Raw genomic sequence first — 26619 nt, forward strand, 5'->3', positions numbered from 1 at the left:
GGTGGACTCAGCACATAATTCAAAATCGCTCATTACATCACATGTTTTCTACACTTCTTAATATTCATTATTTAAGATTAAGATACATTTATTTGTCCCAAACACATGCACAGACATGCACAAGCACACTCATGCAAGGAGGGAAATTTAACCTCTGCTTTTAACCCATCTGGTGCAGGACACACAGAGCAGTGAGCAGCCATGTACGGCGCCCGGGGAGCAGAGCTTAGGGGACTAAGGTGCCTTGCTCAGGGGCACTAGACAGGGTAGGGAGAATCCTCTTGGATTTTTGGACAGATCAATCCAGGTTCGTCTTTTTGTTGTTTCTCCGTGGAGTCGAACCAGAGACGAACCAGAGACCTTTTCTGCCCATAGTCCAAGTTTCTGCCACTAGTCCACCGCCTCTCCGTTTGATTCCCAGCACAACCTTTCTTAGTCTTTTGAAAGGTTATTAGATGTTTTCATGTCCATTCAACTACACAACACGCAGCCTGGTCTGTGCTGTCAGACGTCTTGTTTACATCAGGTTTAATATCCTATCGCCAGTTTCTGTGTGAGTCAGGTTTGTCCTGTCAGGCTCTCAGACGCCTTGTCTCAGCTCAGGAGTTCGCTGTCACCTCCTCTCACCAACAGTCACTGAGAGGCGGCTGCTGCCCGCCCAGACTGGAGGAGCGGCTCGGTGAGCAATGGGATGCTGTTGCCAAGCCGACAAGTTTATAGAGCGACGCCACTGTGAGTTGGCGCTGGTGCTTTTGTCACTAATCAGGACTGATGGAGGAGAGGATGAGGGACCCAGCTGGTTGGGCTGAGCCAGCGGGAACGTTGGAAGTGAGACAGCCACCTTATGTATCGGGAAGAAAACTGTCTCCTCCTCCATCGGGCCCATCACGCGCCTCGTCTTTTGATAAAGAGCCATATGTGTTCAGCTCCTCATCTCATTTCAGACGCCACGTTTGATTTCACTGATTGTGTTGTGGTGAGAAATAGTAAAAGGTCACATGCAGGCAAAACACAGCTGCCATAATCTTTCCCATCTGTCCTCATATGTGCATTAGAGTTAATAATTACATGAATTAAAGATTTTATGATCTGTTATGTACACAACTAGTTCCCGCACATTGGATTACAATTGACCACAGATCCCAGATCCAGATCTGCAGATACATTTTCCAACAAATTTTAAAAAATCCCCTTAACTAAGGGAAACAAACTTTGATGACTTTCATTACTTTATACAACAAAGTACATCACATCACTGTCAATGTATTTAATATGTAATACTGACAAATGTAAGTACATACTGATGAAGTAGTACCATCCACCAATCATCTTCTCTATACATCGGAATAGATCAGGTTTTTATTGAGCCTTTTAAATCAATATAATTCGTGCAGTACTAATCTCAAATAGCCTGACCCCTCGCCATTGGCTGAAGATCCTAAAAAGTGTTTTCATTGGCCACTGCAGCTCTGTTCCCATACCAGACATTGGATGTGATATACAACCCAATCCTTGTATTTGACATAACCCTAAAGTAGTTGGATCACTTTATCTCACTGAATTGTGACCGTTTGAATCATTAAAGTCATTATATATTAGTTTTTATAACCAGTGCTGCTGGAAGTCACACATCACTCACTTGTCGTCTTCACATATCTTTTAAAAAATCTGTGTGTTCAACTGCAGATAACTGCAAATTATTATTCAGTTTAATTCAATTAGTGAAGCACAAACGCATTTTTGTGATCTAGTTGATATGTTTTGAGACTATAGAGCACATTAAATGTTTAACTGCAGTATGTCTACAGACTTTAACGGCCGTGAAATTATTAAAATTCAAAAGCAGCTACTTGGAAAAAGTCTGACAACAGCAGCCATAAACTAAACCCAACGTACAGTGAAATTAAATGAACCCGGTTTGCTGTATATGCAGATGAGTGGCTGAGAAACGACACTAATCTTCATGCTTAATAATCTGAGGCTCCGTTCTCTCAGTAGTTAACATGATGATGAAGTTCAGTCAAAGTAAAGAGTTTCTTTCGGTTCGTCCTCCGTCTGTAAACCAGAGAAAGTGTTGTTCCAGTCTGTGATTGTTTCAAATGAAGATCAGAGTTGTCTGTTGGTTTATGTTATTTTAATGTTGTAACTTAGATGTATAGATATTGTAAATTGGGATTTATTGACCTCCAGAGAACAGAACTGTCTCACTGAGCTTTAGTTGTTTTGCAGGAACCACAATGTCCATGTCTGTAAGCTACTGTTGTTGAACAAGCATTACAAAGCCAGAAACATCAAACCCATGAATACTAAGATACATGAGAACCTTTTACACTCTTGTGGACCTACGTGCCAGAGATGTCTGACAAATTTTACTCTACAATGATACAAATAACCTTTTAATCTACTTTACATAACCTCAGAAAAGCAGATTCCTCTCTCCCTCTCTCTCTCTCCCTCTTTCTCCCTCTCTCCCAGGCTCAACGACAGCCATGTTTAATTCTGCGTCGAAGCCTCTGAAGTTGCTTTCCGGTTTTTAATCTCCTTTCTGTCTTTTTGAGCCTTTTCCCTCCTCAGCCCCGAGTCGTCTGAGCAGAGAACTGGCAATATTTCTATCTTTAAACACGGCTTACAAAACCACCTGGCTCCCCGAGACCGCTTGAGGATTTAGAAAAGAGCCGTAACCTTTAAACAACGCGTCCTTCTCCACAGCAAATGTTGACCTTTCTAAAGAAATCACAATTTGGTCTCGACTGGAAACGGGAATTACGCTACGAGTCACCTTGTCGGCGCTAAACTTTTTCTAATTGCCTTTAATGTGCGCTTGTGTATTCGAGTGGATACTGCAGATGATAGGTCATGTTGCATTGTGGGCTCTGTGACCAGACAGATATTATTGTCTAATGCAACAAAGCCTCACACATGATCTCTAGGGCAGGGGTCTTCAACGTTTTTCAGGCCAAGGACCCCCTGTTGAAGACCTCTGCTCTAGGGTATCAACTCTAAACAATCTAAATCGATATTGCAAGTATACACAATTTCTGGAGCGTCATGGATGACTGGATCCTAATTAAGACTCTAATACTTCCATGACCTCTCCTCTGTAGCTGCTATAGTCAAAAAACGATGGCTGTGGCTCAGGGGTGAAAGCGGTTCGATCCCAGTCGTCCCTATTCCTTGGGCAAGATATCGAACCCCAAAACGGCTCCTTCTAAAAGAGAAAGTCTTGCACATAGATGCTCTGTATGAATGGGTGTGTGAATGGGTGAATGGGCAAAAAACTGATCTGTAAAAGAGCTTTGAGAAAAGGGCTTTAAAAATACAAGCTAAATTCATTTAGACTCAGAAATAATCAATTGTTCATCATCATCAAATGTAAAGATTCAGCATCAGGCTCCTTTTAATCTTCCCTTGGGTATTAAAATCCCCCCACTGAAAAACATGGGTTGAGAGATGGCATGTCTGCTGTAGGCCCTTTGCAGTGAGATCACTAATTAAACAGAGTTTACTCAGCCAGCGGGTCGGACTCTGTCTGCCCGGCAGGTTGCTCCAGGACTGGATCGATAGATGCAGTGATTGTATTTTGTTCAAGCACCGAGGCCGAGACGAGCGTCTTCTGAAACTTATTAGATGCTTTTTATCGACTCTTAGAGCAAATGTCCCGATGAACCAAGCTCCCGTGCAGCCGAGTAATGCTTGTTAAAATGAAAACAGCTCTTTTTTTTCCTGCTCTACTCTCGCTCCTGAGCTCAGCCTCTGGAAAAACGTGTCGTTCAGCTGTGACAGGGTCGGCCAACGGAGCTGCGAGTCAGTTAACATGTTTCTCCAACACGTCAACGTGGTTTTCCATCATGGAGCGATCCGGAGAGGAACACATTAACTTCAAGTGCCGAATTGATGGAGGTGATTTGGTGCATAGAAGTAGAATCGCACTAAACAGAGCGTAAACCTCCACCAAGGCCTAACAGTCCCTTTAAATTCAATCAGGCTGCACCAAATTACACACTCTCATAGATATCAGCCCCCTAAATGTCAATCAAATCAAGATCTGTGTTATTTCTTTAAAATTCACTTTCCTGACTGAAACCAACCGTCCACTAAGTTAAGTGGAAATCCCTCCAGTAGTTTTAGTGAATCCTGCCAGCTAACAAACAGCAGATGAAAACACAACCTCCTCGGTGAAGGTAACTCAAAGATTTTAATCGGAGAAGTTGCACAAAGGTGAGAGAAACATCAGAACACATGATATCTCCATCCAGCAGTCGCCTCCACCTCCTGTTCTCTGCCTCAACTCTGCTGGAACGAGTCGATGCCAATGAAGCCTGCAGACAAATTGGAAACTTGGTAATGGCCTTGTGCATTAGAAGCCCAAACATTTGGGATGATTAATAGATTTGTTTCTGTTGTGCTGATGGTGGTGATGTATTTTCATCCATTTAACTATTTTTTAAAAAAGTTATGCAGGGTATGGAGCAAATACATCGCTTTTTTTATCGTCTTTGGCCGTTCTGTCACAGGTATATTTTTACAGGCCCTTGTGTTTTGATGACAGGACGACAAACTGTGACTTTTAGTGCGGCTGTTATCTGTCCTTCAGACGGTCAGAGGGAGGGACCCGAGCCCCCGAGCCCCTGGCCTGGATTCAGAGTGCTTTTTGTGGCTGTTCCTCTGGATTCACCGAGAAGAGAGCAGCCGCATTTAAATGAGAGCACAGGGGGGGGGCGAGGCGGAGAGCAGAGATGGATGGGCCACACAAGCAAAGGCATAGCACCACCGAGGTTACACCACTCTAATGTATTGTGTTCCCCCGTGTTGTGCTGATGTCAGCGGTTTTGCATCCCTCACTTTTTCAACCTGTGGAGTCGTGTCTCTCGCCAATGAAATATTTATTTTTTTGTTTAAACTTTCAAAGACGAGATGATCCCTTTAAAATTACTTTCACATTTAGAGTCTGTGCGTTCAGTCGGCTTTTGTTCAGGCAGCGAAACGTGGATTATTACATTATTAATGAATCTGCCCATTATCTTTTCAATTGTTAAATGAATTTTTCATTGTGCTTTCCCATAGTCCAAGGTGACATTTTTGGTGAAGCTCAGGTTTTTATATAAGATGAAGACTAGCAGCAAATCCTCATGTTAAAGGGTCTGAAATCAGTTATTACACAATAAGTTTAATATATGTGACAATTTAATTCATTCTTTTGATTAGTCAATAAATGGCTAAAAATAGCCAGCTCTTTAAAATGCTTGTTTTCTATTTAATAGTTAAAATATATTTAAGAAGAAATTGCAGTTAAACGCTTAAACAGTTAATTAGTTAGTCAGTGATTTGTTAGAGAATCTACTTTTAATGCACTAATAAAACATCCAAACCCACACAGCCTTATTGCAACAGGCATTTTATTCTGAAAACATAAGTGTCTCTTTTCACGACAATCATTTTGACAACTTGTGATATCTACTGTCTCAAATATCAGTAAATCTCAATAAACAGGAAACTTTAGGAGCAACAACATAAACTAGAACGGCACTCGGGAGAGTTCAAACCTCCGCCAAGGCCCAACAGCTGCACAAAAGTCCGATCAGTATCAGATCCAGGCACAGGCTTGATCTTCCCCTCTTTTTTTTTTGATCAAGATCCATCAATTATTCTCCGGGAAGTCTGGGAAAAAGACAAAAGAAGTAAAAATAAACAAATTCCTTGATCCATACAATACATATACATAACCTTTGATATATCTTCATTGAAACACGTCTACTCAACCACAGAGTAGAAGAGAATACAAGCAGTGACACACACACACTCACACACACACACACACACTCACAGCCATTTATCAGTTAATCTCCAGTGGGACAATAATGCAACGATCCATGTGCACTGTGAAAGCACAATTATCCATCCAGCTCCCCAAATAGATTCAATCCTCAGGTGGAGAAGCAGCGATCAGCGCGGCTCGCTCAGCGATAACAGGCTTTAAGTCGTCAGTTTAATGCGAAGGGTTTAAGAAAGAGAGAGAGAGAGAGAGAGAGAGAGAGAGAGCGAGCGAGAGCTGCGTCACGATGTGAAATCTGAGCTCAAACACCCGAACGTCATAGTTACGAACGTCGATTTGCCCCGAGACGGTGCAGACGCTCTTTCCTTCATCCCGTCTTTCTGTCCCTCTCAAGATTTCCACAGGTTTTATAATGCAAGCTGCTAATTGCCCTCATATTACACACACACACAGCAAAAAATATTGTTTAACATTGTGATTCCACAGGCAGCGTTACTCTGCGGTTTTCCCCTCATACAGACAGACCCGCTCCTCCCTTCTCCTCATCCCTCGTTCATATCGACTGCTCCTTTATGAAGAGCAGGTCGTGACCTCTGACCTACAGACGTGTCCTCTTCTGTCCCGTCGCTGCCGTGCATCTGTGTGTGTGTTAGTGTGTGTGTGTTAGTGTGTGTGTGTTAGTGTGTATGTGTGTTAGTGTGTATGTGTGTGATTCATTGAGATGCGTACAGATGGGTCAGCTGCACGGGGCCGTCACATTTCGTTCCTGAGGGCAGCAGCTCCCATGTGGCGTCATGATACTTTGACAGATGAGGTTTGGTTGCTGACGCCTCGTGTGGAGGCAACACCCCCCCCCCCTTCCCCTCTTATTCACCCGTTATCTGAGCCGGGAGCTTTGTAATCATTTATTTTTATCTCAAACTGTGAGCTCGGCTAACAGGAATCTGTTATTACATCACTTTAATTGTGGAACTACTCTCCCTTCACATGTCGAGGGAGGAGGGGTGGGGGGGGGTTGACTTGTCTCCTTGCAGCCTGAAGATACAGTCCGATATCGAAGCACTCGTCGTTTTCGACCCGTCCATCACATATCGCTGACCACTCTGCAGCCCTGGCATTGATTTATCGCTCCATTCTCCATTATCCATTCGCCTGCCACATGGTCTCAGAGGTGGTGCTCTGTGTAACCAAAGATGAGTTTGGCTTTAATTCACACACACACACACACACACACACACACACACACACACACAAACATCCATGCAGCCCCACCCCCTCCCCTGACAAACGCTTACGTCTCATTTAAGGGGTTATCGACATGGCCCCGGTCCTTCAGTCACTGGGCTGGACTCCAGGACGGAGTTTAAACATCTCACTCTGGAATAATTGAGCTTTTTTCTGCCATGACAGTGTTTTCCCATGATCAATATTTACCCTTCATGGTGATTTGTCTAACCTTCTGTGTTTTAGATTTTCACATATTATTTCAGGGTAACACACAATCAGACAAACCTGATCGTATAATGTGACTTGATCTCTTTTACAGTGTTGTACATTGTTTGACAGGAGATGTCATCTTTGACATAGAATTCCATGAATCATTTCTGCTCTCATGCACGTGCTTCAGACGTCTCTCACATGCACCAGTTTTCAAGTTCATTCCCATTTCCTTAAACTGTGTCGCTCTCTGTATTTTGTTCTGCAGGGTAGTAATGTCATGGAGGACCAGGACCTGAGAGAGATCGGGATCCAGGACCCAAGTCACAGAAAGAAGATCCTGCACGCAGCACGGTCACTACCTAAGGTGACAAATCAACTGATTACTATTCCAGTATTAATAATCTAATAACACATTAAGGTTATATTAGCGATGGGAACCATTTTTCTGCCAGTACTTTTACTTAAGTACAGTAGCTTCATGTGGTTACAGTTTTGTACTTTAACTGAAGTAGAAGTGTTGAATTTCTGTTTCAAAACAAATACAAAAACTCGTAAAGGGCTATTTCTAGTACTTCTACCACTTTATTAGTTTTACTTAAACCTATGATCTGTTTCCTTCAATGGGGTTATAAGTTCTTTGGCACCAAATCTGGTAAAATTGCAGCAGATACAGATGTTCAGCCTGTGTCATGAACCCCTTTAAGTGTCTTGACCGTTCTCTCCTGCAGGTGAAAGCTCTGGGCTGTGACGGCAGCAGCTCCCTGTCCTCCTGGCTGGACAACCTGGGACTGCAAGAGTACTTACACAACTTCCTGACCAGCGGCTACCGCACTCTGGACTGTGTGAAGAACCTGTGGGAGTTAGAGATCGTCAACGTGAGTCCCAGTGACATAGATGGACTGTGATTAGTATCAGAGGAGGAACTAAGTTTATGGAATAACGAAAAGTTTGACAGTGAAACAAGAGGAGACTCAAACTTTGATGTTGGATTTCAGTGCTTCAGCTGGTCACAGGTTTAAAACTATACTTTAGTCAGAGCTCTTACAAGTTAGGTAATTTTGGGTCGAGCTTAAGGTTAAAAGCTTGTTTACTTGTTGTTAGGATATGTTTAGTAGGAGTATCTGTTTTTCCTTGGTATGTCTCCACCTTTCTAGCACCAGCTCCTCATGTGTCGCTCCATATGTTCCTCTTCTCCCTCAGGTGCTGAAGATCTCCCTCCTGGGTCACAGGAAACGCATCATTGCTTCTTTAGCAGAGAGGCCGTACGAGGAGCCTCCGGTCAAACCTCCTCGCTTGTCTCAGATCAGGGTGAGAAACTAAAGACTTGATGGTTTTCCCTTCATTCTGTCTCAACTCTGTTGGTTTCAGTGTCCAATTTAAACCTGTAAAGCCTAGCTGCTGCTAAAAGCTACAGAGTACAATCACTGTTTTATTCAACTAACTATGTCTGACTGTCTCCAGTGCCAAGACCTGCCTGGATCCCACACCTCGTCCCCCCTCAGTCAGATGGATTCCTACGCAGGTCGATCCATGGACCCTCTGCTGCCTCTAGTGGAGCCAGGGAGGAAAAAAGTGCCAAATAACGACTACGACGTGACCCAAAGATATCACAGTGAACGACACAGAACTCATGTATGTGGAGTTCTATCTGTATCTTCAGCAGTGCTTAACATCCAGGATCTCCCTGTGATCCAGTGGTTGTATGAAACTTTCATTGATAATTCCAGGAGCGGTATGAGGAGCGGCATCGAGAGCCGCGTCTGACGCTGCGTCCTCCGAGTCTGGCCGCGCCCTACGCTCCCGTCCAGAACTGGCACCACTCACCGGAGAAGCTCATCTTCGAATCCTGTGATTACGAAGCCAGTGTAAATTTACGCCTTTACTCTTTTCCTCAATGATCCAGTTTCCACTTTACACAAACAGCAACCCTGAGTTCTCTTCTCTGCTCTTCCCCTGTTCAGTACCTGGGGTCCATGCTCATCAAAGAGCTGCGAGGTACCGAGTCCACGCAGGATGCTTGCGCCAAAATGCGGGTATGCTACATTTTGCTATTCCATTCTCTGTGAACATAAACATGACATTGTGCGTATGAATGAATGATAAATCCCTGTGTTCTCCTTTCTGATCTGCTCTGTTTTTGTTGCCCCCCAGAGGTCGACGGAACAGATGAGGAAGGTCCCGACCATCCTCCTCTCCATCACCTACAAGGGGGTGAAGTTCATCGATGCAGCCAATAAGGTTTGTTGCTACACGTCATGCTCGAACTGAAGTTAACTTTAAAACCCTCAATATCTTCAGTGTTCCACATACTTTTAAACTCAGTATTTTTGTATTATTTTATGAAAGACTTACACTCGGACATCAAGCTGTTTCCTCTCTGATGAAAGTCTCTTCATATTGACATTTATTTGACATTAATAAAAAGAAAAGGAACATTAGCCGTCTTTAATTTTTATGTCTGCACTCTCCTCCGATGGCTGTGAAACACATTTTATGCCTCAGTGTCTCCTGTCACCTCCTATTTTCACAATTCGTTCAGACTCGTGTCCTTAGATTTGTGTGTGAGAAAGCTTGACTTTCTTTTTGTGTTGTATTAAAGTGTCATTTTCAGTCCCTTGCTGATTCATACCTTCTCTTCTCGGTGCAGAACATCATCGCAGAACACGAGATCCGGAATATTTCATGTGCAGCCCAGGACCCGGAGGACCTGTGCACGTTTGCTTACATCACCAAGGACCTGCAGACCAGCCACCACTACTGCCACGTGTTCAGCACAGTCGACGTGGTAAGGATGGCGCTCGCTGCCCCGCCCCCTTTTGTTCTGACTGGAAAACTCATTGTGTGGTTTTCAGACAGATATTGCCTGGAAAATTGCTTCCAGACTTTTTCCGGAGTTTGCCTTTCACACATGAAGAATGAAGCAGGAAATTGTCAGGGTCAGACATGTGCACAGCATCAGGAAAAACAGCAGGGGTCGTCCCTTATTGCCCAAAACTCTAAAAATCCTCAAATCTTGTTATCTTTCCTTGTTGACATCTTCATCTACGTGTTTTCCTCCTCTTTTTCATCCTGAGAGGATTTATAATCTTCAAGTTTTGCGTCCATAACTTGTAAGAAAAATCATCAACTGTGATTTTCCCAGAAATTCGGTGACAAGCAACTGTCCTAAACCTTTATATTCTCACATACGTCCCCTTTGGAAAATGTCTGCAGCTCAGTGCATGTCTGACAGAATCCAGATTAAAAAATGAAAGTAGCTTCTTGTAAGTGCTCAAAAACTTTTCCTCGCTGGCACATCTGAATTCCTCCAGCATGGTTTCCTGTCCTCACTGGGAGCAGATGTGATGAGCTTCACAATCGAACTCTTATCTCCAGACGGCCTTATCTCTTTAAGGTGCCACGCTTCACCAGCGGTTGATTGCATCCTTGTAGACACTGTGCGACTCTTGGCCATGATAACTAGCCGTCCATTACCTACTCTGTCCCCCCCACCAGTGTTAATTTCGTTGACGAAAACTATGATGAAAAATATTCGTTAACGACCTTTTTCACATGGCTAAGACGAAACGAAAACAGATCAGCATTTGGTGTTTCCCTTTGTTGTAACAGGTAAAAATAGAAATAAAATGCCAACAGTTTTCTTTATTGTTGTTCTATTATTTCATAAATGCAATAATCTATAATTTAGTATAGTATAACTTTATATAAAACTTTATCAGCTTTGTTATCAAACTTGTTTTGCGGCTCCAGACAAATTTTATTTGGGGGAAGAGGGGGCAAAATGGCTCTTTTGATAGTAAAGGTTCCCGACCCCTGCTATAGACCTATAGGAGGGACATCTAATGGACAACCTAAGTACTGCAAGCTAGACTAGTATGCAGTTGTAGACACAACACAGGGGGTCCCTGGACCTGAGAAGGGAAGATAAGGAGTTTAATGTGGCTATTAAATGTGACTAAAACTAGACTAAAATGTAATTAGTTTTCGTCGACTAAAACTAGACTAAAACTAAGAAGGATAAAAATGACTAAATGTGACTAAAACTAATATACATTTTCGTCTAAAGACTAAGACTAAAACTAAATCAAAAATAGCTGCCAAAATAAACACTGCCCCCGACTCTGGTCACTCCAGACAGCTCAGTGACACACTTTTTGTCTAAGTCACTGTAGTTCTCTGAGCTCTCACATTTCTTCTGTGGGTTTGGGGGGGGGGGGAGCAAATTGAAAGCAGAACTAAAAATCCACAACACACATTCGTTGCAATGAAATGTTTTAACCACCAGACACATTCTCTCCTCACAAAGTGGGAACATAGAGTGGATACAGTCTGAGGTCTGAGTCGTCTGTGTCACACAGAGACACACAACATTTCTGTGTCACATTCTTGATTAAAGAAGATGACACATTTCCTCATTGTGGTCCTTGGAAGATTTAATCCTATTTTCAAGTGATGTTGAAATGTTCCATCTGTATAATTGTTTTTTAATTCCTGAGCCGTGTGGTGTGATGTTTAAATCATCTGTCTTTAGTACTTGTTCATATTGGAAAGCTGACAGGAAACAGCAGGAGAAATACAGCAGCGTGTTTAACACAAAGATGCAGCAGATGTTTCTAGTGAGAGAAGCTGTTTGCTGCTGCAGCTGCTCGATGCTCCTGAGATGAACTGCCACTTCTCCGTCTTAGTTCTGAAGTGTTGAGGAAAAGAAACTTTGCTCTCAGATCTTTGCTGCCTCGCTGCAAACTGAGCACAGTGTTGTTGTCCTGCCGGGAAACAAAACTGACTTTGAGGCTTGAAATCCAGGACATTTTCACACTCTTCCTCTTTCTCTCTTTTTTCTCTTTCTGCATAGAACTTGACCTATGAGATTATTCTGACCCTGGGTCAGGCGTTCGAGGTGGCCTATCAGCTGGCTCTGCAGGCCCAGAGGACCAAGCAGCACCAGAGCCTCCCGGTGGGACCTGGTTCTGAGATCACAGAGATCATGTCCAGCCGGCCGGTTCCCAAACCACGAGGCAGCGTTAAGAAGTCGGGGGTGAGTTGGACATCGGACATGTAGCGCAACACACCGACTCTGATTGAGGATAAATCTGCAAATAGATCATAAAGAATTAACACACTTTCCAGACCCATCATGCTGAAGCACACACACACACACACCTGTGAGCTGCCCAGTACAACCACACTCATCCAGACTCCTCCTGTCTCATGCTTGCTCCTCATATCTGTGTCATTTTCCCTTTCTCTACTTCCATTTCTTTTGTTCTTCCTCTTTCCCTTCTCTTCTTCTTCTTCTACCTCGCTCTCTCTCTCTGACTCTCCTCTCTCCCCCTGGCGGTGTTTATCTCTCCCAGGACTCTCCTCCTGTCCACAGTCGTTGCTGTTACTGTTACACCTGCACCCCCCACCGTCCCTCCTGCCCACTGCTGCACTCTTCCACCCCCGCTGCTCAGGTGCTGCCTCCTCATCCTCTCACATCTTCATCCTCTCGTGCTTTTTCTGCTTTTATTTCTTTATCTTCACGCTCACTTCCCAGAACATGTCACAATGCATTGTGTCCAATTTTTCTTTGTGAAATTTGTTTAGCTTTTATTTATATAAATATATATATAAACAAGTTATATCATGTGTACTGATAAAGGTTTGTATGTCAGGTTTAACTTGGGCGCCATCTAGTGACAGATTGGAGAAGTACTCCTGGTGTAGAGAGTGTTACTCTGTGTGTCACAAAATGTGTGTTATTATTACATAGCTGAGGTTTTGCATCAGTACAGGAAACAGTACTTGAATAATAACCTTCTAAAAAATTTAAGTAAGTTAAATTAGTTTGAAAGCATTTTCTTGATTTTGAAAACACCAGTAGACAAATGGTCCTTTAAATTAAAGTCAACTTGTCATGGTATACAATTTGAATACTGATAAAAACAGAGCCAGCCTCTAGCAGCTGATGAGGTGATTTAAAACCTTTGGATGTGGATGTAACTTTTATTATAGTTGAAAAGACAAAGAAGGCAAAGGTCAAACTCGGTTTTAAATGACAAACATTTCAAATCATAAAATATATGTTATTACCTAGAAGGGCTGGTTGTCCACTTTATCATTATATTGTGTTTATTGAGATCATATACATATACTGGGACAGAGACATTGTCTACTCACTCCTTACAATTATACCTGTTCATACATATTACCACTCTAAGACACATTTAAATGAAAACATAACTTCTCCTTCTCCTGAATCTGCTGAGGTAACAAATTAACATAATGTAAAATACTTGTGATTTGAACTGTAGTGAATTTTTCTACATTATAATAAAAACACATCACACAGCTATGAATGTACACTATTCCCATGAATACGTATATTATTATAAAAGTTTTTTATATCTCGTCATTCAATATCTATTTATTCACCAGGAGGATTTAATTTGTTTATATAAAAAATATTTATCACTGCTCATAACTACCATTATACCAGGTTATTCACTATTTGAAAGGTTATGTGTAGCTGATAAGCTGCTTGTCTTCACATTTATAATTATACCTGTTCATAGATATAAGCACTCTAAGACTTTTCCTGACTCAGTCGAGGTAACACATTAACATAATGTAAAATACTTAAGATTTGAACCATAGTGAAGTTTACTACTTTATAATAAAACACATCTCAATTTTTTTAAACAGCTATGAATGTTCACTATAACTATGAACACATATATTATTATAAAAGTTAATTTATGTAAAGTCAATAAATATCTGTTTATTCACCAGGAGGAGTTAAAGTTGTTTGTAGAAACTTTTATTTATCACTTCCTCCTGCTCATAACTACATTATACCAGGATATCCACCATTTGAAAGGTTATATGTATCTTCTCTTCACAGGGGGACGGTGTGGACCAGGAGGGCGACGCCCAGTCCCAGGGCAGCGCCACGTGGCTCGTGGACCCCAAGGAATCCAAGCGCACTATCAGCACCAAGTATGAGACCACCATATTCTGAGTGGACCCCCCCTCTTCCTCCCGACCTCTCAACCTGGGCCTGGTCTCACCCCTCCTCCTTCCACCCCCTCCTTCTGTGTGCCTTTCACTCTGCCCCTCCCTCTCTCCCTCTCTCTCTCTCTCTCTGGGCTGGACCCCCGCCCTCTCCCGTCTCCCCTCGGCCGTCACGCGTTTCCTGCTTTTACAACAACAACAAAAACAACAACAACACCAACACCCTACTAGTGCACCCCCTCCACCTAATCAACCCTCCTCTCGCTGGTCTCACTCTCCAGTTTCTGCCACTCCAGCTTCGCTCTTGCACTCCTTCTGTTTGCCTGCTTCCTGAACCTGAACACCCCCCCCCCACCCCCCTTCCCAGTCCACATCCTGGTACTAACTCTCGGTGATGATCTCTTCTCGGTGCTTCTCCTGCTCTGCTAGGCGACGGCCACTCTGAGGCTTGTCACTTCTGATCTTTCGACTCCTGACCGGTGCTGGGGGATACCTTGATTTACTTCACCTGAGAGTGACCCCACCCCCTGCCCCAGCCCCCCCGAGGGCAGCACACATCCTCATACCTGGATGGACGTGTTTTCCAGAGGGAACCGAGGAACTGCTCCTGTAGTTCTTCGCATCTGTTGGAGTTTGCAGACTGTTACTGAATCAGTGGGGGGTGCAGGCTGTGGTGGTTATGCTCGAAGCCAAAGGAGGATGAGATCGTAGCACTGTGATAACGTCCTTTAGGAGCTTTTAAAGTTATCGATTTGGGGGGCGGGGGGGTACAAAACAGGGCACAGAGGCTGATATGGGACCCGCATGTACTGAGGCCCACGATGCTCCAGGAAATAGACAGCCCCATCTGTCCTGGGACCGGCATGCCCTCCTTTCTCTTTCAATCAGAGGTGCGGGATTCAAACCTGCTGCCTCTTCTGGACTGAACTAACTTTAAACTAAGCACTTTTTACCAAATCCCCCAAAAAAGTGTGTGAGAACAAGTGCATCTTCCTCTCGTCTGTTTTGTTTCTTCCTCTTCTTTTCACAACAAATGCCTTCTGTGTCTTCACCGTGTTAATATTCCACTGGCGACAGTGACGGGAGTTAATGATTCTTGGGGACAATCCCTCACCATCATGTTGTGTGTGTCCATTTGTTCAGTTGTTACTTTATTTTAACCTCCCTGTTTTGTGTGTGTGTCTCTCTCTGTGTGTGTTTGTGTGTGTCCCTTCCCCATAGCTGAACACTGTGGCCACTCCCAGCCTGTAAGAAAGAGCCCTGTTGTCGTGTTGGGTTTGTTTTCTCGTTGGGAAAGTGACCCACTGACCACGCAGCAGATCACATGACCAGTCGGGAGGTTCCCGCCACAGTAACGCACGGGCGCCCGGAGACTCTCTCATCACTGCACCCTCCCGTCACCTGACACACACATCACCACACACACACACACACACACACACACACATAGACACACACCTTCATTTAGCTTCCTGCTCATCAGGGGATGTTCCTCAACCTGTCATTAAAGTGGAAGCGGCTGATTTCTCTGTGTTGTTGTTGTTCTGATACAAAGGTACAAGTTGTCGGTAAGAGACCTCACACTGTCGGTACACCCCCCCCCCTCCTGGATTATCTGTCCCTTATCCAAACACTGGAGCGTCTCTTGACGACCACGAGCTTCTCATCCACACCGTGCGTATATATAACTGTGATAAACGGGAGGAACTCTCGAGCCGAACTCAGAAAGGGAAGAGGAAGCGACACTACAAACACTGTTCCACGGTGATGTAACGGGGGGGCGGCTTTTTTTATGATTTGAAAGTTGTCTCTCTTCTTGTTTTTGTATGTTTTAATTGTTTTATAGGACAATGACGTGTCCTAATGCAGGAACTGGATCAGGCGTGGTTCTCTCTCTCTCTCTCTCTCCCTCCCTGCGTCTTTGTTAATCTAGACAAGATTTTTTTTCACCCAACCTGCCACACAGGCTGGTACGTCTCTTAGTCTGTAGCCTCGGAACAGAACAATAGGGCAAGTCTCTCCCAACTCACTCCCCAGTGCGCTGACTGTTAATGGTACTTTCTCTTTTTTTGTCGGCTCATGTGTATATGGGTTGGTAGTCAGGTTGTTTTTTTGGTTTAACTGTTGTATATGTGGTACCCTGTCAGGCCGGTTGGTTAACTTGATGGTACGCTGTGTTCGCTGGTGTTGGCACCTTCAGCCGTCGGCCTGGTCCCGTTCTGCTTTGCACATCGCTGAGGATCAGGAGATAGAGAGATTTCTGGGACTAGCCTGATGACAACAATGATGAGAATGATATTGTACATGAATCTAGCAGTCTGTATTTTGATACTTGAATGATTTTTGCTTTTATAGATATATATATATATATATGTATATGTATGTATGTATGTATGTATGTAATTTTTGACGTTTGTCAAAAGAGAGAAAAGGACTATGTCTTATAAAGTTAAACATATCGTGAATAAATACCCTGTGATAAAAAAATAAAGGTTAAATAAACTATGACTCAAAAGAGGGACCTCACTTCAGAAAAAAAAAGATTGTACATAATCTTGGGCTTCCAGTCTTTTTTATGAATATTTTTCATAATTGTTCAACTAATAAATGGCTCAATTAGAAAACCTGTCCCTGTTGTTTCTTTGTCTCTCTGTTTCTTCACTCATCTTGTTTACTGCAACAAAGGAGCAGATTCTGATACAGTTGCTCTACAGGTATCGCAGCCAGCGTCGGAGGGTAAACAAGGTCGGTGCCAAGAGGAAATATTTGCTCTCCGCCCTCCACGTTCATTTCAGAACCATTTCTCTGCTGGAGGATGGACAGAAGCTTCTCAGAGACCAGTGCAGGTGTTAACACTCACAGAAGACGACTGTAAAATCTCATCCTGGCTCCTCCTGTCAAACATGAAGACTGCTGCAGGTACAAGCTGCAGTGACGGCATAACTAAAACAGAGCAAACTTGTTTCTGCAGTTCAACTCTGTGCATTCAAGTTCATGTTACAAGTGCAATACGCACAATTAAATAAAAACTATTGACAAAATGTTTGCATGTGAAGACCTTTAATACTCATGCTTTTAAATTTAAGAGACTGTTGAAACCTCTGTTTCTGGAATTTAGAAAATCTTTCCGACGTCATCTCCTTGTTGGGCATTGGCGGTAATTTACTTCCCTGTCAGGAAGGGAAGTAAATCAACAAGAGAAAATAACCACGGCTGTAATTAAAATGCCAGCCTCTGTAAAGTATTGCAGCAGTAATGACTCATCCATCTGTCACAAGCCAATCCCAGTTAACACTGGGCGAGAGGCAGGTGACACCTGCAACAGGTCCTCGTGTATGTGTGTCATACAGAGTCAATAACTTGTTTACCTTCAAGACAATTCTCCAGTTTAGATTTTTAAATGAAAAGATGATAAAATCGTGTTTATTGTGTATGACCATCTCATATCAACACATATTTTCCTTCTTATGATCAATTCTAGTAAACTTTTTAAAAAAAAATGTTTTAAAGCACATAGATAAGAAAATAGTCAATAATTATATGTTGTATTCTTCATCTGATTTCTATTATTTGTTCAGTGTTTTGATAATTAATACAATCATAGAATTAATATCATAAAATGTTATTTTACTGCTTCAGGCCACAGAAAATGAAGCAGGTAAAGTAAGGTTGTATCAGATGACATGATGTTTTCTGAATATGAATTTTCCCATCTGCAAACTTTCATAGATGTGCAGACATTAGAGATGTAAGATGCTGTTCCTGGACTGAGATTCAAAAACTCCATCATTCACTAACTGACTTAAGCCTCCAGCCTGCATTCAATGGAAATAATGTGCTATTGGTTTTTAGGAAACACAATAACAAACAACACAATAGTATGGTTCCAACTCCAAATTAGATCATTTAGCCCTCTTTATAATACCTTATAATTTGTAATTCAAGGTACAAACCATTAAGAAGAATTATACCATTAATGCAATTGGATGAATTGCACTAAAGTTAGCTTTCCCACAGGTTAAATGTCAAAACCTTGTGTTCCCTTGGACATCGTGTACCCTCATTAGACCAAAATGTAATTTAGTTCATTCTTTGTTTTATTACTTAATACCCAACACACTAATGACAACATGTCCCCCGGCTGTGTTCTGTGAGAACCTGCTAAAGTCTGCATTGTGAGCATGGGACCTTGATTTAACTCAAACCACCACTGAATAAAAACAGGCTCACACATGTAGAGAATAGTATTGGGGCCAGACATGAGTTTTAAAAATAGAAGAGAGGAGGGAGATTTGTTTGTTATTTTGTAATTTTCCGAATAAAGTACAGATGTCGAGCAAATACCACCAGAGTATGAGAATAGAGTAAAACTGCCAGAGTGTTACATCCTTGCAATATAAGGTGTAACCATCGGTTTCCTTGCATTTGCTCATTTAACATCAATTTCAGTTTGCAAAACTTTGTGATTTCTCCTCCTGAACAATCGAGCTTCGTCTGATACTGAATGCAAACTGTTTATCTACAAGAGGAGTTTTGAAGAGACGGTTTAACTTTGTTGATTTTTACTTTTTACTTTGTCTCATATGTTCTTTTGTTATTTACACTCATGTTGCTGTTGATTAAAATATATCATCCCTCTCAAAGAATCACTAAATGAAATTAAACATGTCAATCTCGAAATTCCAAATTAATTGTAGCAATTCGACAATATTCTCGATATGCAAAATACATTTAAGAAAAAAATACTCTGATCAAGTTCAACCTTATTATCAATATTTCATTTTTTTTATTATTCTTGATGTGCAAAAGAAAAAACAACCTCATCCTCTTCTCATGTTTTTCTCAAGCCTCTAAACTCTTCCACACAGATGAGACAACATGCCTAAAGGAATATGAGCATTATTCTGGAAATACATCATATATAGCCCATAACGTTGTATGTATTTATTGAACATATTTATCTTAAAAATATTTTTTTTAACAAAGTATATAATAACAATACACATACATATAGTCTATAATATATGAACTATTCTGGTAATACACACACGTCAATGTATGGAGATTTATAAGAGTCTGCTGCCAGTGGGTTCGTCCTTGATGACGTCTGACTCAGGTGCTTGCTGATTGGCCACTCACGAACCTGTCCCGATGCTAATTGGTTCACCTGTCGTTGTTATTACCTGCTCGGTCTCAGGTCGTCTGTAGTTTCTCTTCAGCGCAGCAGCGGCAGGAGGAACGAGAGAGAGAAAGAGAGAAAGAGAGAGAGAGAGAGATTCACCTCCAACATGGACTGAGACCTGAGAACTGCTCCTAGATCAGCCGGGACTTCACCTCTGTCACAGCTCCGGTGAGTTTGAAGTTGTTCTCAAGTCAGAGCTTGTTTTTCTCTGCGGTTTTTCCTGTTGAGGGCGTTTTAAAGTTCTGAGGAAAAAGTTGTTCTGCTGCTTTCTGGAAATTGGAACCAGCCTCTGTGTGTGATTTGCACAAACTTTGCCCTGAAGAGACACTTTTCCAAACTTGTATTTTATTTCATTCCAATAGTTTAAAGGGTGTGAATGACAACTTTCCCCATTTGCACAGAATACCAGCTTCATCCTGTGTCAAACATCAGTTTGTGTTGAGAGGAGTTGAGAATAAATGTGTTTTCTGGCATTATAATACGTTTCTATTCTATTAAAGCCTGTAACCATTTTCCAAATATGTGAGAAATGTGTTATCACATAATATTTAGTGTCTCATGAGTCCGGAAAAGTTCAAATATTCGCACATATGCGTCAATAACGTTGGTTTTAGTGGCACAGGCTAAACATTAATGGAATATTTCTGTTGAGGTTGAGAGTTTCACAACCTGCTGTTCACACACGAGCTTTTTTGTTGACTGTTAATCATTAAACCAGTTCCCTGACTGGCTGCCCTTGAACACATACTTCACATAGTTGTGTGCGACCCCGGATTCAGGAACACGCTGTAATCCATCATCAGCTTCTCTAAATGATGCTTCCTGGGTTTGTAATGAGTCTGCTTCTCTCACGGCAAAAAAACTCATTCAAAAGACCTGGAGCTTGAAACGTCTCATCTGCCGAGATGTGACTCAGGTGGAACGCCCAGTCCCATCAGAGCACTCGGCTGGATTCAAACACTTGTTCTTTCTGAACCAGTGGAAGCAAGCAAAGTGACATTCCTGTCTGTATTAAATCACTGACTCAGCTGTGGGTGTAGTGAGCCAGCTCCTCCACCGCTGCTGCCCTACAGGTTTGGTGCCTTGCTCAGGGTGGAGAGGTGTTGGCTGCTGGGGGTTTGGACTCGTGTGGATCTGCTGATGTGCAGAGGCCTAATGGGAGGTTACAGTAACCAGCAGCTTTCTCTGGGAGGCCCGTAGCTGCTGGTGTTGCCAGAAAACATGTGGGAATGTGGGTGTTGGTGATCAGGTTTTTCCCGGCTGTCCTCATGTCAACAGGGCGACACGTCAGTGCCCTTTACCAGCAGGGCGAGTCTGGATCAACCAACCGAGAGGTCAGATCCCAAGGAGTCAGAGGTCACCTGCAGAAGCCATAACAGAATTTGATCTTTATCTCCATTAATCGATCAGTTTGTTTCTTCCACCTATTTCTCTTTCAACACTTATCTCTGTAAAGGTTCTCACTGAACCTTGGTTCAGCGAAACAAGGGTTTGGCTGTGGCCAGAACATATTTAAACAGTGATAATCAAAGTGATATGAAAGACAAACATCTCACTCTATTTGAATTTTGGAACATTTCCCAAATTTTCCCGTCTTTGTTGTTCTAAGAATCATTTTTATATTAAAATGATCTAAAAGAAGGAAAGAGTTTCCAACTCACCACCTGGAGATTTATCTTTATTTTAAAAGTTACAAGCATAAATGTTTGGGATCCGCTGTTTCTAGAAGAGATCAACAGAGCTTATAACATGTTCTAATCATGCTTACGAAAATATTGTTGGAAACGTCCTAAATGTAAAATGCATGAATCACTTAAAGTTGAATTGAATTTTCCTACTTTCTTCACTCACAGAACTTATTTCCAAACGTGTCTTTCCCTTCCCTTCGCTGCCAGGAATGCAGCTGTGGTGGAAAAACACTGAACCAATTATGAATTTATTCACTTTTGGCCCTAAAAGGTAGTTTAGTTTAATCAGAAAATATTTCCTTTTCTGCTTCTAAAACATCCACCATGTGCTCATTTCAATTGTGGAAAGTAAATTTTCCCTGAGCAGAAAACAACACATGAAAAGTACTTGTATAAAATGATAATTCACAGCTTTAATGCAGTTAAAGACTCCTTGACACTGACTCATACAGAGAAACTTTAATTCGGGTTTAATCAAACATTCACTGAGATAAAAAACGAACAATAAAGTTAACTCGGCTCTGCCTTCTCAAACACACCTGCACCTGATTGTGTGGCCGCGTGATGAATAAAGCGTTTAAAAGCCTTTTCAATACAGGATGTTGCATGTGTGTGACCTAGTTCACTCTAATCCACTGGAGTGTTTGAACTTCACTTGATCAAATAGAATCTCCTCTTTACTATTGTTTGTGCTCTTTGCTTCTGGCACTGTAAGGAGGTAAGAACTTTTTTTTTGATTCCAGCTCGTGTGAATTTATTTCCCAACCCGGTTTGTTTCCCAAGTCTATTTAGTGAGGATTTAAAAATAAAAGAAATCCCTGGTCCTCATTGTTCCTTCAGCAGATGAGGAGCCTGTAGTAATCGCCTGAGGTCGTGGCTGGCACGCTTGCTCGCTCCGACGTGACACAGGAGAACGGGCAGCAGGCGCTCGTGAGCAATGTCGTGCAGCGGCAACACAATCCCCTCATATCAACTGTCTTTACACAAAGTGAACATGACAGGAAGTATGTGACAAGTGCTCACAAACAAAGATGAGCATTGCTCGCCGTCGGTGAATCACAGCGACTGACACGACAATGGATTCATGGATTTCTGTTTCACTTGTTGTTTCAGCTCCATGATATAAACACATCGTCTGACAGGGGGACGACAATCTTCAACCTCACAAAAATCCATCTTGGTTTTCAATCTATTGGTTTCAAACCCGTCCACGTCTCGTCTGTAAATAAAACGTTTCACCATCTCATCCATTAGTTTGTTTAACGACTCAATTAGCATATCTGGTTGTATCCAATAGATCACCCTGACTCCATTCAGCATCTCAACGGCCTCTTGTTAAACGTTAATGGGAGAGTTATTACATTATGAGGATCATTTAACTGTGAGCTTACATTTATGGCGTTAATCTGTCTCACTAATGGGAAGAGTTGACATTAATGGCTGTTTTTTGTTTGCTGACTTATTCTGTGACAGAACTCAAACTGTGGATCCTTCTCCTCTCAGCCTCCAGTGGGAAACTGTCTCAAACCTGCAAGTTGACATTTTTTTATCTTAACCGCGCCACCTTTTTCTTTCTTCTTCCTCAGAACGACTCGTGGTGAGGTTCACGCAATTCAAATCGGACTGTGAAGTCCAGTTTCCCCTCCCCCGTCTTCTTCCTTATGCAATGACGAAGAATGACACATGGCCAGGCGGCGTTGCCATGGAATCGTTGAGCAATATGGACAGTGCTGGGAGCTGCGAGAGTGTAATCAGCATGAACTCTGGCTATGTGAGTGCTGCTGTAGATCGCCAGATGGATATGGGATACGGGGGGGGTCTTGATATCTGACAGTTTTACCATAAACTTATATAACGTATATAATCTAGTGCACATAACCTCCATCAGAGCCCAACAGTCCAATTCAATCAAGCTGCTCCAAGTTTCACTCACTCATCGATATCAGATCCCTTAATATGCCTGATGTAGGTTTTTGTTAAAGTAAAAGAAAGTGGAAATAGAAAATCCTGGATCTGCACCAAAATTGAAATGTTTTTTTCCCAGATTCTCACAACATCCTTCCACTAAGTTTCCTGGTAAGCCGTTCATTCATTTTCTAGGAAATCTTGCTTACAAATAAACAAACAAACAAACATACGCACCGGGGTGAAAACATAACCACCTTGTTCGAGGTCATAACTACAAATAGAAGGAAAACACAAATGAAACCAAACCTGTAGAACTTGAATTACGAAAATAAACAACTTCTCCCTAAAATGTAAACACAAATGCTTGTTGCTTATTCTTCAGAATAAGTCATGAAATAAGTTTTCCTGTCAGCCAACCAATGCAATCGGCCCTGCTCCAGTCATCTGCCCCCTGTGACTCTGCAGCTTATCTGTTTATTGTCAAACACAACTTATGCAAACTCTTCAGATCACACTCCCCCCCCCCCCCCTGTCTGAACCAGGGTCTGAGCAGCGTCTCAAACACCTGCACAGTCATTACCAGACACATGAGAGACGAGGAGACAAAGTGAATCTGTTCAATACTGGTTCCAGTGTTTTTTTTAGAGATCTCGAGCAGTTCCCAGGCAGCTGGAGTCACCTGAAACTCCTCTGACAAGTCAATGTGCAGTGAAAGAAACTGCGGCTGTTATTACTCATTCCTCTGCAGCTGTTTGAACACTAAACAACTTTGACCTATTCCTGCTGGGTTGTCTCCCGTGGCTGTGCTCAGGGTTAGATGGAGGACAGAGGTGACTGAAGAGTTGAGAAAACCTCAGAAAATGCTTTTGTTTTTAACATGCAGGGTCTTGAAAGTCAAAATAATTAAAATAATCAGTATAACAATGCTTCTGGGACACGGATATGTATTAAAATCTGTCGTACTTGATCTTAAATTCCTCTCATTTTGAACTAACTGGTCTTGTTATGTGTGCAGAGTGAAGACAGCATGGAGCACTTATCTGCAGAGGAGCGAGCGTGTCTCATGTATCTGGAGCAAACCATTGAGGCCCTGGAGGTGCAGGAGGACAGCGGCTTCTCCAACGATGAACCAGACGCTGACAAAATGGGTCAGACCAATATAAATGGTGGGTGCTTCTCACATTCTGCTCAGGGGATCATCTCCGTCGTGTCTCCTTCCTGTGAACTCACTGCAAGAATTGTGTTTTTCTTTTTCTTAGACATTCTCAGTACCAAGCCGGATCATGAACCAGCATCGCATCCTGTTTCAGCAGCGCTCCTATCATCTCTGGATGTCATGACTCCACCCACTGGTTCTCAAATCCCCCAATCAGCTCCTCAGCATGAGGCTCTGTGCGTTACCACAGATGAAGATGGTCATCCTATGATTGTCACCAGTTCAGAGCTTCACGAAGGACAGTCCAGTGGGACCTCGGCCAAAGATCTGGTTCTGATCCCACCTCCCTCAGACTTCATGGACAGGCCACGCCCTCAAGTGCACCTGGACAAAGCCAGGGACCTTGCTCCATCTGCAAGGACGTCCAACAAGCCGCGAGGATCTATCGACTTAGAGCAACTGCGTCAGAGAGCAACTGAGAGGAGAACTTCAGGAAGCTCCTCTATGACCCAGGAGAGTCCTGACATGCCCAAACCTGAAGGGTATCCCGGTCTGAGTCCACCAGACGTCACCTCTAGTCCCCAGATGAGTCCTCCTCCCAATCCTGCTGGTCCCCACATGAGTCCTCCTTCTGATGATCCTGGTCCCCCCATGAGTCCTCCTCCCGATCCTCCTGGTCCCCACATGAGTCCTCATCCCAATCCTGCTGGTCCCCACATGAGTCCTCCTTCTGATGATCCTGGTCCCCCCATGAGTCCTCCTCCCGATCCTCCTGGTCCCCACATGAGTCCTCCTCATGATGCTCCTGGTCCCCACATGAGTCCTCCTCCCGATTCTCCTGGTCCCCACATGAGTCTTCCTCATGATGCTCCTGGTCCCTACTTGAGTGCCCCTCCCGATGCTGCTGAGCCCAGAAGTCCACCTGCTGTGGCCCCTAAGCCCAAGAAGCTTCCTCCCAACATTGTTCTGAAGTCACACAAGAAATCAGGGTCTGATGGCGGCTCGGGACACTACGTGGCCTCCAGCAGTGACCGGGTGTTGGACCCAGTCCACTTTGAGGCTCTCCGAAAGCTCGGCCTGCTAAAAGGTGATGAGACAAATCCAGGTCTGAGCCCCAGACTGTCTCCCAAAACTAGAAGCTCCTGGGGAGGTCCTCCTTCTCCACTCAGCCCAGCAACCCCACAGAAACAGCACTTCACACCATCTAACACCCATGTCAGCAGCCCACCTCCAGTCTCCGTCCCCCTAGTGTCTCCAGCTGCCGTGCCAACATCAGCTCAGGTTCCAGATGTTCTCCCAGCACCTGATGCTTTCTGTGACTCCCTCGGATCTCTGACCTCAGATCATGAACCGTCTGCTGCCGCCCGTGTTTCCGAGGCTGATGTTCACGCACAGGAGAAAACGCCTCCTCCAACCCCACTTAGATCAAGCCCACCCAGGATCGTAGGCGTCAAATCGGCCACCCTGGAGCGCTCGGGCCTGGGTCTCAGCAGCTCTTTTAAAGAGGAAGGCTCCAGCGAGGATGGCGATCTGAGTCCCAGGCAGCTGCGTAACACTCGGCCCCGCCCGGCGTCCCTGGGGAGCGGGAAGGAGTTTTCAAGCGCTCTGGGAGAGGCGGTCACCCATCAAGAGCCTGGATACCGGAAGTCCCTGCAGGTCCCTCGGAGGTCCCTGCCGGCCCCCACCACCCAGCAGCACTCCAGAGACACTCATAAGCTGCCTCGGTCCCAAGGCATCAGTGTGCTGATCTGCCCCCGCTCGGAAAATGAGGAGGACCGACGCCAGGCCCTGAGGAAGCTGGGGCTCCTCAGGGACTGAAGCCTGGTTCACGTCGTCTCCTCGTCTCCTCGTCTCCCTGCAGACTCTTTCATACGCATGACGAAGCATCGCAAACCTCTCGGGAAGCAGCTCTACTACATATTTATGCTTGAACCTTGACCTGAAAACTGTCATTCACACTTCTTACGTCCACTTGTTACTGATATTGTACAGTGTTTTTATTTCTCCTTCATCTGGCAAGAGCTGTTTGGATTTTCCTGAGTCTCTCCCTGTCTCTGTGGTGTTTCTTGTAAATTAAATGCTGTTACTGTCAAAGAGGCAATAATAAGTTGTCATTTCAAGTGTTTCCATCACTGTCTGGTTTCACAGGCTCGTCACTGGCACCAGTGTGAGGCTGGTTCCCGTCGAACTTCTGCTTTTCATGAACTTTAAAAGGTCACTTTGGTTTGTACTTACTACCCAAACTTCCCTGGAAGGTTTAGTCTGGTTTTGTTTCAATGAGCACTGGGCTTATATTCAAGTTTAATTATAATTGAATCAAATCTATTTGAGTGTATTTTGGTTTATAAATGAAGGATTGTGATGTTGAATGGATTAAAATGCAAACAGGACATTGTGGTTTTCTAGGTTATGGTTCACTGAGACTTAATGCAAATAGTCCCAGGCGCCCGGTGATAAGAATCTGAGACACGAGGATTTC

General features: G+C 43.4%; 2 protein-coding genes across 6 annotated transcripts in view; both read left to right on the top strand.

The window, feature by feature from the left end:
• The window catches only part of LOC133005299 (ankyrin repeat and SAM domain-containing protein 1A-like), a 64967-nt gene extending 48155 nt beyond the window's left edge, over window positions 1-16812 (top strand). For 3 of the 4 annotated variants that reach the window (XM_061074940.1, XM_061074943.1, XM_061074942.1), the window contains 10 exons: window positions 7479-7577; window positions 7942-8088; window positions 8414-8521; window positions 8675-8845; window positions 8941-9078; window positions 9175-9246; window positions 9365-9451; window positions 9861-9998; window positions 12066-12248; window positions 14097-14213. In XM_061074940.1, the coding sequence (XP_060930923.1) occupies window positions 7479-7577; window positions 7942-8088; window positions 8414-8521; window positions 8675-8845; window positions 8941-9078; window positions 9175-9246; window positions 9365-9451; window positions 9861-9998; window positions 12066-12248; window positions 14097-14213 (1260 nt within the window). Of the gene's footprint in view, window positions 1-7478; window positions 7578-7941; window positions 8089-8413; window positions 8522-8674; window positions 8846-8940; window positions 9079-9174; window positions 9247-9364; window positions 9452-9860; window positions 9999-12065; window positions 12249-14096; window positions 14214-15427 lie in introns of those variants that run through there. The other variant, XM_061074941.1, reaches the window with a different exon arrangement.
• A 2613-nt stretch (window positions 16813-19425) lies between these two features.
• LOC133004908 (specifically androgen-regulated gene protein) lies at window positions 19426-26265 on the top strand. 2 transcript variants are annotated; one of them, XM_061074463.1, is made up of 4 exons: window positions 19426-19556; window positions 22663-22847; window positions 24000-24150; window positions 24244-26265. In XM_061074463.1, the coding sequence occupies exons 2-4, from the start codon at window positions 22743-22745 to the stop codon at window positions 25956-25958; spliced, it is 1971 nt and encodes a 656-aa protein (XP_060930446.1). In that variant the 5' UTR covers window positions 19426-19556; window positions 22663-22742; the 3' UTR covers window positions 25959-26265. The 2 variants fall into 2 exon arrangements, with proteins under 2 accessions (XP_060930446.1, XP_060930447.1); XM_061074464.1 differs by lacking the exon at window positions 22663-22847.
• Window positions 26266-26619: the final 354 nt, after the last annotated feature.

The sequence above is a fragment of the Limanda limanda genome, chromosome 7 (assembly GCF_963576545.1).
Source record: "Limanda limanda chromosome 7, fLimLim1.1, whole genome shotgun sequence".
NCBI lineage: Eukaryota > Metazoa > Chordata > Actinopteri > Pleuronectiformes > Pleuronectidae > Limanda > Limanda limanda.

What these genes read in the sequence shown, in the direction of transcription:
- LOC133004908 (XM_061074463.1), top strand. Translation starts at nt 22,743, where the DNA reads ATGACGAAGAATGACACATGGCCAGGCGGCGTTGCCATGGAATCGTTG. An exon ending in TCAGCATGAACTCTGGCTAT is followed by an intron (nt 22,848 to 23,999) that starts GTGAGTGCTGCT and finishes TTATGTGTGCAG; the next exon opens with AGTGAAGACAGCATGGAGCA. An exon ending in GGGTCAGACCAATATAAATG is followed by an intron (nt 24,151 to 24,243) that starts GTGGGTGCTTCT and finishes TCTTTTTCTTAG; the next exon opens with ACATTCTCAGTACCAAGCCG.